A 15,319-nucleotide genomic window follows, 5' to 3' on the forward strand; every position below is an offset into this window, starting at 1 on the left:
GACTGTTTGAAGATGACAAGAATTAATTACAGCATAGGTTTCCCACATAAGCGACGAAGGGGAGTCCTGCTCCTCTGCCGTACTGGCAGAGGGCTGAGATGAGACATGACACTCATGCGTGTTCCATGGAAGCGACTCCTTGAGTTGATGTTCTTATTATTTTTGAACACTTTAATTTCAAGTTTTATACATCAGTGCGGTCTCAACAATGGTATTTGGCTACAACAAAGTATATTGTCCATCTTATTTTAAGTTAGTCAGAGATGTTCAGAAATAATTAAAAACGTAATTTCTTGCGCAACTCGATCAATAGCCATACACTAACTAACATCAGTTTACAAGCGGCACCGATAGTTAACTTATAAAGCATAATAGAGCACATTACGCAAAAGGCGACAGACACGAGGGACACAGATGAGACATGATCCATAGGTAGCAAGGAGTAAGATGTATCAATTGGTTTTAGATGCTTTGAATGAACTGTGGACATATTCTAATGGGTACAGCGGGAGTATTGAGAATCATGAATTCGAGGCGATTCAGTGTCGAGTGTGCATATATGCATATGTTTTGAAGAGAGCTGTATCCATAATCATCAGTGTCATGTCCATCATCCCAATAATAGGATGCTTTGATATACTTTCTCAATTTCATCAAAGAAACAAATATCCTGGCGGCATGGGGGGCAGGTGCTTTGTCTCGTGAGCGCACGCCATATACGATCGTCAATAGAAGGTTTCACGAACTATTATCACCCTGTTTTCTGGCTCAACTCGCACCCTTCATGTATTATTCAGTCCACTCACACCCTCTTCTTTCTTGGAGATTGAGCGATTAACATACTCATAGATAACACCGCCACCTATCGAGAGTCCTTTCACGTACTGAACTTGCACCTCGTATATAAGTGCGGAGGTAGGACATGGCATTAAATCAACGAACATATGTTTCATTGCGGAGGCCCTGAATGGCGTCCTACAACACCACTACTCGGGTATCTCGAACACCATCCGTTCCGAACACCCTTACCTCAACACACTCACCCTTTCACAAATGTCTTAAGACCTAATGATTTATATTCAATAATTGTGTATAACTTACTTTATTCTTCTCAGTTTCTTTCCGTTTCTGTCTCTGCCTACAGGGCGGTCCGTCGTTTTTCCGCTTTGATCCGTTGTTTTCCTCTTATGCCTCCAGGCGGCGCTCGATGACCTCTCCCCGCACTGCCGGGGCTCTTCTCCTTACATACACGTCACACAGCCCCTGCGCTCTTTTAGCAGCTAAGATGCGGGGCAGCCAAAGGTGTCAGAGAGAGCTCACATTTGGTCAACAAGCGCGCTGGACACGGAAGCCGCCTGTCTCTCTACACCCTCTTTTTCAAACTATGTCGTCTACCGCACCCCTTCTCTGCCGGCTGTGAACCATGTGATTACCCCGCCTCGCTCGCGCCTCCTGTTGACAAGCATCTTTTCGCGAGGTTGCGGGTTTCAGACCCCTCAGTTCTGCGCTTCAGACTTCACCGGCCGTCTCCGCTTTCTCGTCTTTTCCACTTGTCGCCCTTCCCCTCGAATCCTACTTTGTGTTTCTGGAAAACATAGCCTTCTCCTCGCTTCTCAAACTGCTCGCCCGCACTCTTCGCCGCACTTCTGAAAGTGGCACCTTACCTTCTCCTCATCAAGCCTCCGTGTCAGCTTTCTACCAACACTTTGATCATGGACAATCGTCCTGCTGTCCCTGCCGAGCCATTCAAAGAAGCGCGTACGCAGGCTTCTGCAGCCTGCTCTTGTACACACTCCCATCTTTCTTTACTCACACGCAACCACCCCCTGAACAATCAGCCCTGCACCGGAGGCGACCGCTTCTCTCTCCAGCCCTCTCCTGCCCAAGCACCTTTTCTTGGACCTTTCCGCTGACGCGTCGCCCGCATCTTCCGAGATCGGCGCTCGCCGCACTTACCATTCTACCTGGACGCGCTCTTATCTGAGCGCCGCCGCCGCGCGCGGCGCGCCGCGCGCCGTCTTCCGCTCGGTCTTTCGCTGGCCAGCGTGCGCGGTGCGCTTTGCGCAACACCTCACTCCTTCTCGCCTGCGCGCTCCTTCTCCTCTCTCGATCCCACCTCACCAACACCAGGAGGAACAAAGCAGCAAGAACTACACTCATTGAGGCCATTAGCTCCAGCGATTCAGCTGGCAGCTAACGCACTGCCAGAGCAAAAAGTTATATATATACGCCTGCAAAGGTATCACAGACCAAATACTACAGCAAAAACATCCAGAAACTATCACCCCACCCCACACACTTCTCAGCATAAAGCCCCAACGGAATCTGAGTACAACACTATCCATCAAGAGCAATCAAACCCAAACTACGTACCGACCATCACAGCGTAACTGACAAATGCCATCCCGATAACACACGATTCAACTACAACTGAAAAAAATACACACACGATCTCTATGTAGCATACACGATAAGACACAATAGAGCAACAATATAACAGCAATCAACACCACAGCCTACTTATACGAGGCAGGAAGCTCATTCTTCCTGAGACACACGTTTATAAGAGCTTTGAGCTAGTAAACCCTAACCCCAAGACGCACCTCAAAAACCAAATAAACGCTGAGTTGCTGATACGACAAACCCGACCAATGCAGAAGCCTCCTTTCACGCCTTCTTTGAATGGCTCAGGGCCAACAGGACGATTTCATACTCACCACGGTTTGGTTTTTGAACTGACCCCGGCAGGCCTGAGCGATTAGTCGAGGGGTATAAAATGCCACTTGACAGAAGTGCTGATATCTATCACACTTGGCTTCATTGCAGTTTCTGTGGAGACTCATGTAATTGAATTTCATTTTTTCCCAACACAAAGTGAGATTCAGGTGAAAGGGCGACACTATTTGATCAAAAGAAAAGCTTTAGATGACTTGACTCTTTGGTAAATTCTGCCCAAGCCTTCACACTGGACTGGTCTTGAAACCACCTCACTCTCAACAGCTGCTTTCACCAGAATCTCACACTGCTCTTTTGCAAGTCAATCTGTTTCACCCCTTCAAAGAGATTGTGTGCTATACCTACGCTACTTCTGAAAAGACAGGGTCTAGAGAGACAGGTCGGCGCTCTTTGTCCAGCCGCGCTTTGACCAAATGTACTCTCCTGACACCTTTTTCTGCCCATTCTTAGCTGCTAAAAATGAGCCCGTGGCTGGAGAAGGAGGAGAGGCCCGGCCGCTGAGGGACCAGCCAGCTGAGAGCGCCAGGAAGGCTCGAGGAACAACGGATCAAAGCGGAAAAACGACGGCCGCCCTGGAGGAAGACAGAAAAAAAACTGAGAAGAATAAAGTAAGTTTACACCAATTCATTGAAATATAATCATTTCTATCCAGCCTTGGTTGTATAATGGTGATAATTGATACCCAGAGGCAAGGGCTGTAATTTCGTTGAGAAGTGCGGGGACGCAAACAGGGGGTCCTCCGCAATGAACATTGTTCGATTTAATTCCATTTCCTGCCTTTCTACAAATATATATGAGGACTATGCGCGTCGTTAACCTAACTCAAGAAACCAAGGTGTACGTGTATATACATGAGTGTGGCAACTTATCTATCCATGAACCTGTTTCTATCTTGTTGACGACTCGACATCCTAGTAGGGGTGTCGGGGGCATGCACCCCCCGTACGATCTGTCTTCTTTACAATTCGAAGTTACAAGCATCAATCTGTGCACAAATGAAGTAGATCTATGCGATACACAGCTCTCTCACACTCACTATCAACCAGAACATGTATATAAGTTTCAATTACTCCACAAACCATTGAATCAGTGCTCACAACCAATAACACATCATTGAATGACTCCTCTCTCCTATCATGTATGCTTACCTAGATTGCTTCTTTCTTTTTATTTATGCATATTTTACTAATCACTCCCCTTTCAAACTGCTGGTTTTATTTTTTGATGACATATGGAATTATTTTTTAACTTATTTTGAACAACTATATTAAATAGATGGAAATATTTGTTTAGACCAAACCGTTTGAGACCCACTGAGATAACTTAGACTAAAGTTTACAATATAATCACTCAGCGAGTACTTTACCTCCCTGAGCTGATGTTATCTCAGCCTCTCAGTCTGACAGGAGAGAGCTCTCCCTCTCCTTATTGTTGAAACAGCTTCATAATCTAATCTCCGAGCTAGCACCAGATGCTAACAACAACCCCCGTAACTCTCTCTCTCTCTCTCTCTCTCTCTCTCTGTCTCTTTCTCTGTCTCTCTATCTCCCTGTCTCTCTCTGTCTCTCTCTCTCTCACACAAAATGCGCTCCTGCCACACACACACACAGATGCTCCTCCGTGACGATGACCACTTGCGTAAGTGGTCATCGGGGGACACAAACGGGATTTTGAAAAGTGGGGGGGACATGTCCCTCCTGTCCCCAGTGGAAATTACGCCCATGCCCAGAGGTGTCATTTCAATGCCATCCCTCACTGGAATGGGTGCGGATCAGGGTCAGTAGCAGATGAGAGGACTTCAATTCAAGGACACCTAATAAGCCAAACTGGGTGCTTGAATCCAGGCTTTTATAAGATGAAGGATAAGCTGTTCCTCCCACTTGCCTTTGATGCTTTAGACATTTCAAATAACTGATATCTGTCTCCGTGTCTTTTCCAGGAGCGCTATGAAGCGGCCATCCACAGGTCAACCAAGAAGACGTGGGCAGAAATCCGCCAGCAGAGATGGTCCTGGGCCGGAGCGCTGAGCCAGAACTCCAGCCAGAAAGAAAGTGAGTACACTGAAAGATACCTGGAGGACATGCTTTTAATCACTGAATAACAACTGACACATTTAGCTAATGTGAGGCAGTGGATGGAAGTTATCCTGCTGGTATCGCTGCAATGTAGGATTTTTTAACGTACACCTAATCTGTCTGTTGGGCTATTATTTGTCCAGTCACACTCCTCTGCCTTAAGGCACCATAGTCTGGCTGCCACAGCTCTTTCCTAGCAAGCTAGTAGCTACTTAAACATTACTTCACTATTGATCGCATAAAGTGAAAAACATATTGAGCTGCTTTATTGCATCAGTTGCAGTAAGCATGGTTGGAGCAGCAAATTGAATATGTTGTCTAATAATTCAGTGACTGCAGAGGTGAGGTAATCCTGTAGAAAATATGTTTTAACAGTTAAGCTTGATGGATGCTTCTGCCCTTTGTGCCATCCCCCCCCGACTTGAAGCGCTAAGTCTGAAGAGTCCTGACTTCTACTTTGTGTCACGTAATCTCCTCTGCCATATGCCAGGGGAATTATTGACACTCTAATCAAACTTTCTCTGCCTCCCTCCCTCCCTCCCTCACCAGCAGGCCGTCCGTGGGATGATGAAAGTAAACAAGCGTGTGATGAAATAGTTTTAGACCTCTGGATGTTATTTAGGAAATGTTCAGTTCCCGAAAAGAGCATACTGCCTTATTGTCTGTTTAAATGGAGACATGGAAAAAGCGATGGGTTAATGCTTTAATACAAAACCTCCATTACAGTGATGCTCTCTGAATCACGTCTGACGACATTTGGAAAAAGAAGAGTGTTCATTTGATTGCAGTGTATTAAAGGGTTATATCATTGGGATAGATGCAAGTATTGCACAAGGATGCTCTCGAGGGTTCAAGGTTTTGCCAGCTTACATCCCCCACCATCAAATGAGTTTCATTTTCCAATGACTGGTTTGGTTGTTATGGTTATTTCGAGTTTTATTTTCCCTAGTGCTTGATAGCTTAGAAAGGTGGACATAAAACGTTCTCTTTAGTGTGATGGATATGTTTTTGGGAATGAGTGTTTTTGTGAAGTAGGTAAAGGTCTTTGTTAATGTTTCAAGTGGGAGTTTGAAAAGAACCTTAAAGGATCATTTCCCACAAATGACATAAAAGCTATAATACATCAAATGTTGCTTGGTGTGCTCAGATCTCTTAAATTGACATGAGCTAATATTTTTGAAAACAAAGTTGCCCTTGTTACTCCTGATAACGATGGAAATGAATTTTAATGGAACATTTCCAAAGTTGCAGGTACCAAAATCTAAACCACATTGACATCAGTTGTATTTAAGGTGTTGCAAAAAAAACCATTCTCTTTGTTATTGTTAATTCTATATACATAAAGTATAGAGTTTATTCTGTAAATATCAAAAATAGTAACTGATAATGTGTGTTTTTTGATGAACTGTCCCTTTTAAAAAAACACTGCTTTTGAGGCCTTTAGAAACATTAGAAATAATCTCTGACACGTTTTATGCCATAGATGCCTGACTTCCCCTTAAGGCTAACTGCAGAGAACATATGGTGTACCGTGTGCAGTGGAAGTTATTACACACACAGTGAGCACACAGGAATGTGCTTGAATGGGGGTTGCTCTGTAAAGCTCACATTACAATTACTGTTGCCATTACAGTGTGTGTGGGTGTATGTTTGTAGAGGCATCATTCGAGCGTAACACGTGAGGCCACAGAAGTTCCCCCCCCCCTCTTCTTCTCAACCATGTGTGAACATCTGTGTGGCGCTCTCTTGGCTTCCTAGGCAGATGCTCACTGTCAACGGTCAACCTGCCCAAACACGTGGACTCTGTTATAAACAAGCGACTGTCCAAGTCCTCCGCCACGCTCTGGAACTCGCCCAGCAGAAGTAAGAAAAACATCTGGAACGCCCTCCCTCCCGTTTAATGTGTCCATCACACCGCCAACGCCAACACCTCCGAAACCCGTCCATCATTGTCCTTTCAGTTCTTCCCCTTCCTGTGCTTGATGGTTGGCAGCTGACCCATTTTCACCTTCCCAAACCTCTGAGTTCTTTTTCATTTGGGTCGTGTTGTTTTTTTTGTTATGCATGGTCATTATGGGTTTTGTGTAATTTTCGTATTTTGTCCTGTTGTCTTTTTGACTATCGTTTGGTTGGTTCATTGTGTGGTTATGGTCATTTCATGTCTTTGTGCAATCAAATGGATCCTTTTGTGCTCATTTCCATCAAACAAACTGGTTATGGCATGTCTTTTATATTGTCTTGAATGCTATATAAGTTGATATTATGGACGTGGGTGTGATTCCTTGTTGACACATTTCTTTGATTCAAATTTGCCTCTCTCAATCAACCTTCTCTTCATGCTACGGATGAGTGCAGCTCTTTTTTGTACAGCTCTTAAGTTAACCAGGTCACAGTGTACTCCTGCAAATAAGGAGAAACTCGGGGACTTGAAAAAAGTAAATTCAGTGAGTGAGTCAGCATTTTCAGGAAATAATGTATTCTAAAAACTCCCCGGAGCAGGTACTGTTCCTCTGTGCTGCTGGAGAAATATAGTCGCTTCCCTTCTCTTCCCAAATGAAATGACACACCATGTCATTGTGGAATCATCTTTATTCTACACCCTAAAGCCAGAGAGGGATCTTCATACCCCAAATAAATACTGATGAGTCTCCACTGCTCTTGCTCTCATGCTCAAGGCTGTGGTTATAAATAACTGACTCAGCGTCTAGACAAGCATGTTGAATAAGTTTCTCTCTTGGGTGGCAACAATACGTTATAGTAGACACATTTACTGCGCTCACTTTCTCTCTCCTATAATCTGTTTGGGTGGTGCTGAGATGTCTTATTGGGGTTTCTTTTGTAATTGATTGGGTCGTTATGGCTTGTAGATATACTGCTGCATCAGCTAAAACAGGATTAACCATTTCTTTTCACTTCATTTTGGTGATATTATTAAGACTTGATCACTGTGTCTGGGTAATGAAGGAGTTATATGCATAGATCAGAACAGAGGACTTCAAGTAAAGAGATGTATTAAAAAACATTTATCAATCTTCTTTCTACCTGCAGCACGTAGCCTTGCACTGAGTCCCTGGGAGAGCAGTATAGTGGACCGGCTGATGACGCCAACGCTGTCTTTCCTCGCCAGGAGCCGCAGCGCTGCCAGTGTCCTCACTAACGGCAAAGATGGTAGTAAGTTGAACAAAAAGATAGGAACATTAGCTTAATAGCTGTCTTACTGTTAGGTCACCTATTATGCAAAATCAACTTGTTGGTGTCTCTTCTACATCAACATGTGTCCCCTCTGTGTAAAGAGATTCTGAAAGTTTCAGTAAAAAAGATTCTCTCTCTTTTTGTCCTGATCCATTTCTATAAAAACCTGTCTGAAAATGAGCTGATCAGATTTTCGCCACTTTATGATTATGATTTTTTGGCTTGTGTAACCATTACGGCCCGTCCACACACAGGCATGAGCTTCGCCCATTCACTTGAATGGGGTGACGTAGAAGATTTGTAATCTTTGCCGAACTGCATTGTGGGGAGCGGAGCATGGCTTTGCAAGCATCGTGAGCATCAAAAGTTGAGCAATATTCAACTTTTGATGCTCCCGATGCTTTCGAAGCTGGCATCAGCCAATCAAATCCCGTTTATGGCAAATCGCCAGTAACAAGCGCTAGCCAATCAAACCGGCGTGCAAGCTGGGAGAGCCAGACCGCAGTTCATTTCCTCATATTCCAAAACGAGATATTACGGGTAGTAATCACCCGGTTCTTTACGACCGAAGACTTTTTTTTATTTACTGGAATAAAACCGGAGGAAGCCAGGCATGGAGGAGGTGGCAGAGACAGTGGGGTGAAAACTGGTAAGTTTTCGCCCCGTTTGGGGGAGTTTATATCTCCAGTTTACTTAGTTTTTAACATTGCTATTGCTTTGTAGTCGGGGGCGGAGATCATGTGATTGGTTGTTGTCGCGTTGCTCGCAAAAAATCCGCCAAGCTTCAGACACGCCCAGCATCAAGATTTTTCAAGATTTTTTTCATGCCTGTGTGTGGGGGCGGTAGCAATCACCAACCAAGGTAAACCCCCCCCCCCCACCTATCACCTGAATCTCTTCCTAGAGCAAAAAAGCACGCAAATTTGTCTTTTTAACCAAATCTCTCTCCAGAGGGGCGTGGGGGAGGGCTCCTTCTTTTCATCTAAAGTAACAGACACAGAATCAGCACTTTTGAAACAGGGCTGAAACAGAGGGGATTATGGGATGCTGCAATGATCTGTTTGGTATTTTGAGTCAAATACTTCAGAGACATGTTTTGTATATATCTGAGACCAATAATATATTGATGAAAAACAGTATAAAAGGGAACCTTTAATGTTTAAATACAGCTCATATGTGGAGGTGAGCAAGCTTTAATTATACATCATTCTGCTCCACAGACTCTCCTCTTTGCCCTCGTTCGGCCTCAGCCAGTCCCCTCACCCTGTGCGCCCACCAGCCCCACCACCGCTGCTCCGACCGCTGGAGAGTGACGTCCAGCACCCCCGACATCACCCAGCGCCAACCCAGACGGAGCTCCACACCTGTACGTTTGCCTATCTAGCTTTTGCCCTGTGGTTTCATTCAGACTTACAAGAGTGCTGTTATCTATCAAGAGTCTCGGGAAATGGAAGCCATTTTCCAGTTTAAAAGCATAACAGTCATAACATTTATAACAGCACATTATGTTTCTACGAGTGGTTTTACTATTCACCTGGATCCCACTGAAAGTTTAACAGCGAGATTGTTGGATTGTTGTTAAGAAACTATTGCCAAGAAAGTAAAACATGGCCCCGGATCAGACTTCCTCTTTTCCTGTACTCAGTGTATAAAAACCTAACGTGTACAGTATCTTCTCTTATTTGATTTTTTATAATAATTTCATGTATTTCATAAATGCACATTTAAAGATTAAAATGTGTTAACCCTTTTTTTTGTTCATCCTTTTGTCATACAGATGGATAAGAACAAGAAAGAAAAGAAAGACAAGGAACGGGAGAATGAGAAGGAGAAAAGTGCTCTCAGTAAAGTGCTTAAAAAGAGACAGTCTCTACCAAGCATGAGACACCGAGCTGATCCAAGGTAAACATACCGTTTATTTATACAATTCATCTTTGCTTGTAGTTCATTTCAGTTTAAAATCTGGCAATCAATCCACATTTTTTTTTAATTGCATGTACAGTAAATAAAATGTGAGATCAATTGCAACTATTTGAATTTTTTTTTTAAATGTCTGGTGACTTTGCATAGCCTTAAAACCATTCTAATAATCAGATGAATGATATTGTGTTTTTTAAATATTTTACACAGTCAAACGGTTGTAAACAAGGCTAACCTTACGTCCCCCTGACCCACAGCTTGTTTGTGTCCAACAGCTGGGGTCAGCCATGTTTACGTCTGCATTATAATGACTTCATATTTCATGCACTGTTTGAGCAAAGGCCTTGAGTGAAGGATTCCAAGACGAGTGGTCACTTCCTCTCCTATCCCCAGGGCACTGAACTAAATGACATCCATGACAGAAGGGATGGCAGAGGAGAGAAAAGTTCCTTTGGCTTGTCAGAGCTGTCAATGGCCTCAGTGCGAAAGGGCTAGAGGACAAAAACCTCTCTTTCAGCGTAAAGGACATGTTTCCCTCCAAGTGTTAGATGGCCAGTCTATAGCTGGGTTACTGACTCTGAATGCACTTAAAGGACGATGACGCAATGTTTTGAGAGCTTTGCTGCTAATAACCCGTGTACTGATGTCATGTTTCTCCAGGACATGCGTCAAACAACCTTTTAGCCCATATCTAGAGGACTTATGCGTCCAACCCGGTGTCAATTCATATGAGAATAACTGTTGATACATTTTCCATCATTCTTACAGTCCCAGTCCTTTATCAAGACCAAGACCCTCATCCCCCGCCACGCCTAAGGGCAGAGCCGGCTCACCCAGCCCGGCTGCCTCTCCCAAGCCTCCCTCAACACGTGGAAGTCCGTCGACTCCTAAAAGTCGTCCCAAAAGAGCCAGGACCCCTGCCAGGGTAGACCACCGCACCTCCTCTCCTGTCGCCCTCGAGAGAGTGAGGGAGCCTCGCAGGCCCTCTACTCCTGAACACAGAAAGAGTGAGTACAAAAGAGTTTTGATGGCGGTTATTTGACTGATTAGATTAAAAAGCTCAACCAGCTTTCTGTTCATGCTCAGGAACTAAACCCGTGTTTTGATTTCATTTGTTTGATAGTTTTAAGTGTTTAAAAGTCCCTGCTCAGATAGTTGTACTTTATGATGGCTCAGGTACTTTGTGAATGAAACTGGTTGTTGTTGTTGTTGTTGTTGTTGTTGTTGTTGTTGTTGTTGTTGTTAACCCTTATTGTCTGACTTGGTCTCTTTCTGTGGCTGGCCAGAAGAATAAATCTAATGGAAAAAGTGAACAAGCCTCGAGAAAATCTATATTTTTCTTTGAAGAAGCATTAGGAAAAGATGGCTATCATCAAGCAGGCCATGAATATAAAGGATATAATGAGTGAGCCACACACAGCTCCATGGTCTGTGTCTTCTCACACACTAAGAGGCTGCACTAATCAGCCTCATTATGTCATTACCCAGGCTGAAGCTGTGGCTGACTGTTTACCATTTCCAGTTGCTTGAGACAGAAGTGCATGTGAAGAGTGAAGGCTGTGGTTGCATGTGTTATTTATAATGATATTTATTTTTTAAGTCATTAATTGTAGGGAAGCATAAAGAATGGGATCAAAGCTTAGGTTAGGTTACACATCATAAGATCTGAGTATAACAATCACTTCCCCCTGTTTTAGGCTCCCCTGTGGTTCCTGCCATCAGAGTAGCTTCTGTCTCCCCCCATGTGCCTGGCACGCCAGTTCCAACCGCAGCAGCCTCACCGTCACCGGAGCCGCTCCATTCTGCTCCGTCTGTCTCTACGTCATCGCCTTCACCCTCTCCGTCACCCAAGCCCATGGCAGGCACCAACGACGCAGAGGAGGCGGGTCGCATCCTGGCCGAGAGACGCAGAGAGGCCCGAAAGCAGAGGGAGAGGGAGGAGCAGGAGCGCCGCGAGCAGGAGGAGAAGGAGAGGTCAGCGGGTTTAAATATGACTCCAAACACAACTGAACACAGTGCTGACTTTGCATAGTCAAATCTCTTTCAATGGCTTTCACTTTGCAAAAGATAAACGACATTTTATGGCCTACATTAGGTTTAATTCCAAAGCTGTGTTCCCACTTACGGTTTGGGTCTCTTAACTACACTCCACAGTTCTGAGAAACTAACTATATAACCATTATTAAAATTCACATTTGCCAAATGCTGTCCAAGGTCTTTGCTGTGGTTGTAACTAAATATTTGTAAAAGAGATTTATTGGCGTAGAATATTCGGCTTTAGCTTTTTTTTTATCCTACCAAACAAACCACACTGAGTACATATAAGTATTTCCCGTGTAAAAATGAAAACACGTGTGCAAAACTAAACAGGAAGGCTCCATGCACTAACACAGCACACGTATGTCAGAATGAGAGCTCACTCAATACTGGCTGTGATGTGTGAGAGCATGAAGAATTGGATAGCCTGTTGGCTGAGTGTAACCACAGCAAGTCCCTATTTACAGCTTGAGAACTGATGCGATCTGTTGTTGGCGCTCTTACTTCCAATTGATTCCATCTCTGGAAACGGTTTGGTCTCCGGTGGCTTCTGCTTTAATGCCAACTTAGCAGAGATGTAAACTAAAGAGGTCACCGGTACACGTCAATGGAATCATTTACATTCTCTGAGTGTTTACCCCATTCGAAGGGTTTGGCTCAGGATCTAGTGGAAAATACTTTCCCTCAGCGTTATGCCCACATTCCTTAGGATCCTGAGAGAGGAGAGAATGGCGAGGGAGGTAGAGGAGAATCGACTCAGGGAGGAGGAGGCCCGCGCCATGGCCGTGGAGCAGCGAAAGAGGGACGAAGCTCAGCAGCTGCTGGACGAGAAGGAGGCTGAGGAGAGGGCCAAAGCCGAGCAGGAGGAGAACGTGCGTCTGCAGAAACAGGTATATAGTTGACTGTCAACACTTAGCATGCAGAGAAAGCTGGAAACAAATTGTAAGTGAGGTGTAAACTTGGTTCAGTGGTCTAGTTAGTCAGATAAGAAGGAAAATGCAAGTACGTAAAGCCCATACTTAAAGCGACAAGCACCATTAAGCACTACTATGACATGTATTACCACCTTTTGAGTAAAGGTCAACACACATTCCCTTCTACATCATTACAAGGCCCATCACACCACTGAATGATACGCTCCGCTATCTTTGGCAAACAACGTTAGTGGCGTTTTTTTAAGAGTCACTTGTTTACCGTTCAGCTGCTCACCTCACTCTGACCTTTTTAGACCAGGCTGCTCCTGTCCAGTATTCTCTACGTCAGCGGGATGTTGTATTCCTTCAAGGGCAAATATTACTCAGAACTAATGAGCAGGTAGCTTCAAAGAAAGGGCCCTTTGTGTTTCTCAGTTTGTCAAATAGCCATTATAAACAATATTGACTCTGTGTGTTGGTGTTGCCGGGGAAACAGAGGAGATTAATACTTAATTAGTAGAAACTGATATCCACTGAAAAAGGCCGTTCATCACAGCATTTGCTTATCCTGTAACATGATCAGCGCCGGCACTGTCTTATCTCTGTGGTATCTACCACCCCCTTGTGGTCTTTCACAGTAATAGCATTTGTGGTTAAACATGATCTGATTATACTTATGCAAAGGCTCAAGTATTGTGTTTCGCTTTGAATTGTCCTCACCAGGCTGTAAATGTTGGAAATAGATCTCTTTTGGCTCGAAGGTATAGGAAATTATCTCCCTTGTGGTTGTAAACAATAATTGCAGAGAGCAACCACACCCTTGTTACGTTAAAGGCAGTTTTTTCCCCCCCCTTCTGCCGGCATTAAAAATGTGGTTGGAATCTCGCCTGTGTGCTTCAGAAAGAAGAGGCTGAAGCTAAAGCCCGGGAGGAGGCGGAGAAGCAGCGTCTGGAGAGGGAGAAGCACTTCCAGAAGGAGGAGCAGGAGAGGCTGGAGAGGAAAAAGGTAGGGCAACACATCTGGCTTGCCATCATTGTCTATCTGCAAGGTTTTGAAGTCACCCATGGCAAAGAAAAAAAAAAGCAACTTTCAAACATTTGAACCTTTTAGGGGAAAGTGCCTCATTACTGCTCTCAGAGTAACACACCATTAGAAGGAGAGCTTATTAAATAATGGATTACGTAACCAGAGGTATTATATTCTGGGGTATGTTCATTCTGTAGTCTGCCTTTCTCTGAAACCGAGATGAATGATGTTTCTGGCTCATGCTGGAATGGTTGTCTGCGTGCCATGATTTAATAGAGCTTAGACTGTGTGTCGAGCATGGAGCTATATATAAACACTAATGACAATGAAGAGCTCCCTGTGCCAGTCATCTGGGTGTGGATGTGTGCTGATATGTACTCATGACCATCTACTCAAGTATGCCACCCACATCTCCAGAAGGCCTCTGCATGCGGCCTAAGCCTTTCTTTCCCCCCCCTCCTCATCTTCTCTTCATGTGAGAGCCGGCTCTTATCGAGGCGTGCCAGATCTAGCTCAGCCAACCCGAGCCTGGCTCTGAGCTGGAATAAACCCACAGGAACAGCGTGTCCTCTGCCCCAAAAGACTGCTTTGTACTGTTCCATACTGTGCTACCACGAAAAACGGACTAGCCCACTCGTATTATCGCCTCGACAAAAAAAAAACGAGTTTGTTATCACCAGGCACATGTGGTTTAAAGTATCCTGAGAGGCAACTCAGCACATTTTTGGACAAAGAAGAACCTTTAGTTCTCTGTTTTGAAGCCCAACTAGATGCCGAAGCCATGAATGTGAGCTGTCCATGCATCTTGGATCTACAAAATGATTCACTTATGAGCTGCAGTTATGGTGTCCCAAGCTAACTGTGTGCTCAGATGAGGGTCGCAAACTTCTGTGTTCTGTGAATACAAATGACCTGCATACTGTGCTTTTGATAAAAGCAAAATCCTCCTTCCTACTGTTCACTGCTGGACCTTCACGCTGTTGTTCCAGCTGAATACACACACGTGCTGCCTCGTAATTATTGACACAGCCCTCCACCTACACAAGAGCCTCAGGTTTTACTTGGTGCATTGAATTCAAGCATAGATAATACAAGCCAATGCACAACGAAATGTGAAGCAAGGTGTGTGTGCTCAGTCCACTTGACCTAAAATATCACATTTGTGACAACTTAAAGGGGACCTATCATGCAAAATGCACTTGTGTACATCTTTTATACGTGAATATGTGTCCCCGGTGTTCCAGGGAACTCACCAAGTGTCAGAAAAACACAACCCTCTCTATTTTTCCTCCATACCCAAATCTTCTAAAAAGGGGCTGCCAACGGATCTGATACAGACTGATCCAGATTTGAACACTTCTATGACGTCACAGAAGTGGCGCTACGGCTATTGGGCCAACTCCACCAATCAGGGAGGAG

General features: G+C 44.4%; 1 protein-coding gene across 1 annotated transcript in view; it reads left to right on the forward strand.

The window, feature by feature from the left end:
- The window catches only part of map7d1a (MAP7 domain containing 1a), a 46,390-nt gene that overhangs the window by 22,312 nt on the left and 8,759 nt on the right, over positions 1 to 15,319 (forward strand). The window contains exons 5-14 of the mRNA XM_010767096.1: positions 3,187 to 3,344; positions 4,676 to 4,787; positions 6,570 to 6,674; positions 7,860 to 7,982; positions 9,224 to 9,369; positions 9,781 to 9,905; positions 10,692 to 10,930; positions 11,621 to 11,897; positions 12,670 to 12,850; positions 13,775 to 13,879. Coding sequence (XP_010765398.1) covers positions 3,187 to 3,344; positions 4,676 to 4,787; positions 6,570 to 6,674; positions 7,860 to 7,982; positions 9,224 to 9,369; positions 9,781 to 9,905; positions 10,692 to 10,930; positions 11,621 to 11,897; positions 12,670 to 12,850; positions 13,775 to 13,879 — 1,571 coding nt within the window. The remainder of the gene's footprint in view (positions 1 to 3,186; positions 3,345 to 4,675; positions 4,788 to 6,569; positions 6,675 to 7,859; positions 7,983 to 9,223; positions 9,370 to 9,780; positions 9,906 to 10,691; positions 10,931 to 11,620; positions 11,898 to 12,669; positions 12,851 to 13,774; positions 13,880 to 15,319) is intronic.

This window comes from Notothenia coriiceps, unplaced genomic scaffold (assembly GCF_000735185.1).
Source record: "Notothenia coriiceps isolate Sejong01 unplaced genomic scaffold, NC01 NC01_scaffold00004052, whole genome shotgun sequence".
NCBI lineage: Eukaryota > Metazoa > Chordata > Actinopteri > Perciformes > Nototheniidae > Notothenia > Notothenia coriiceps.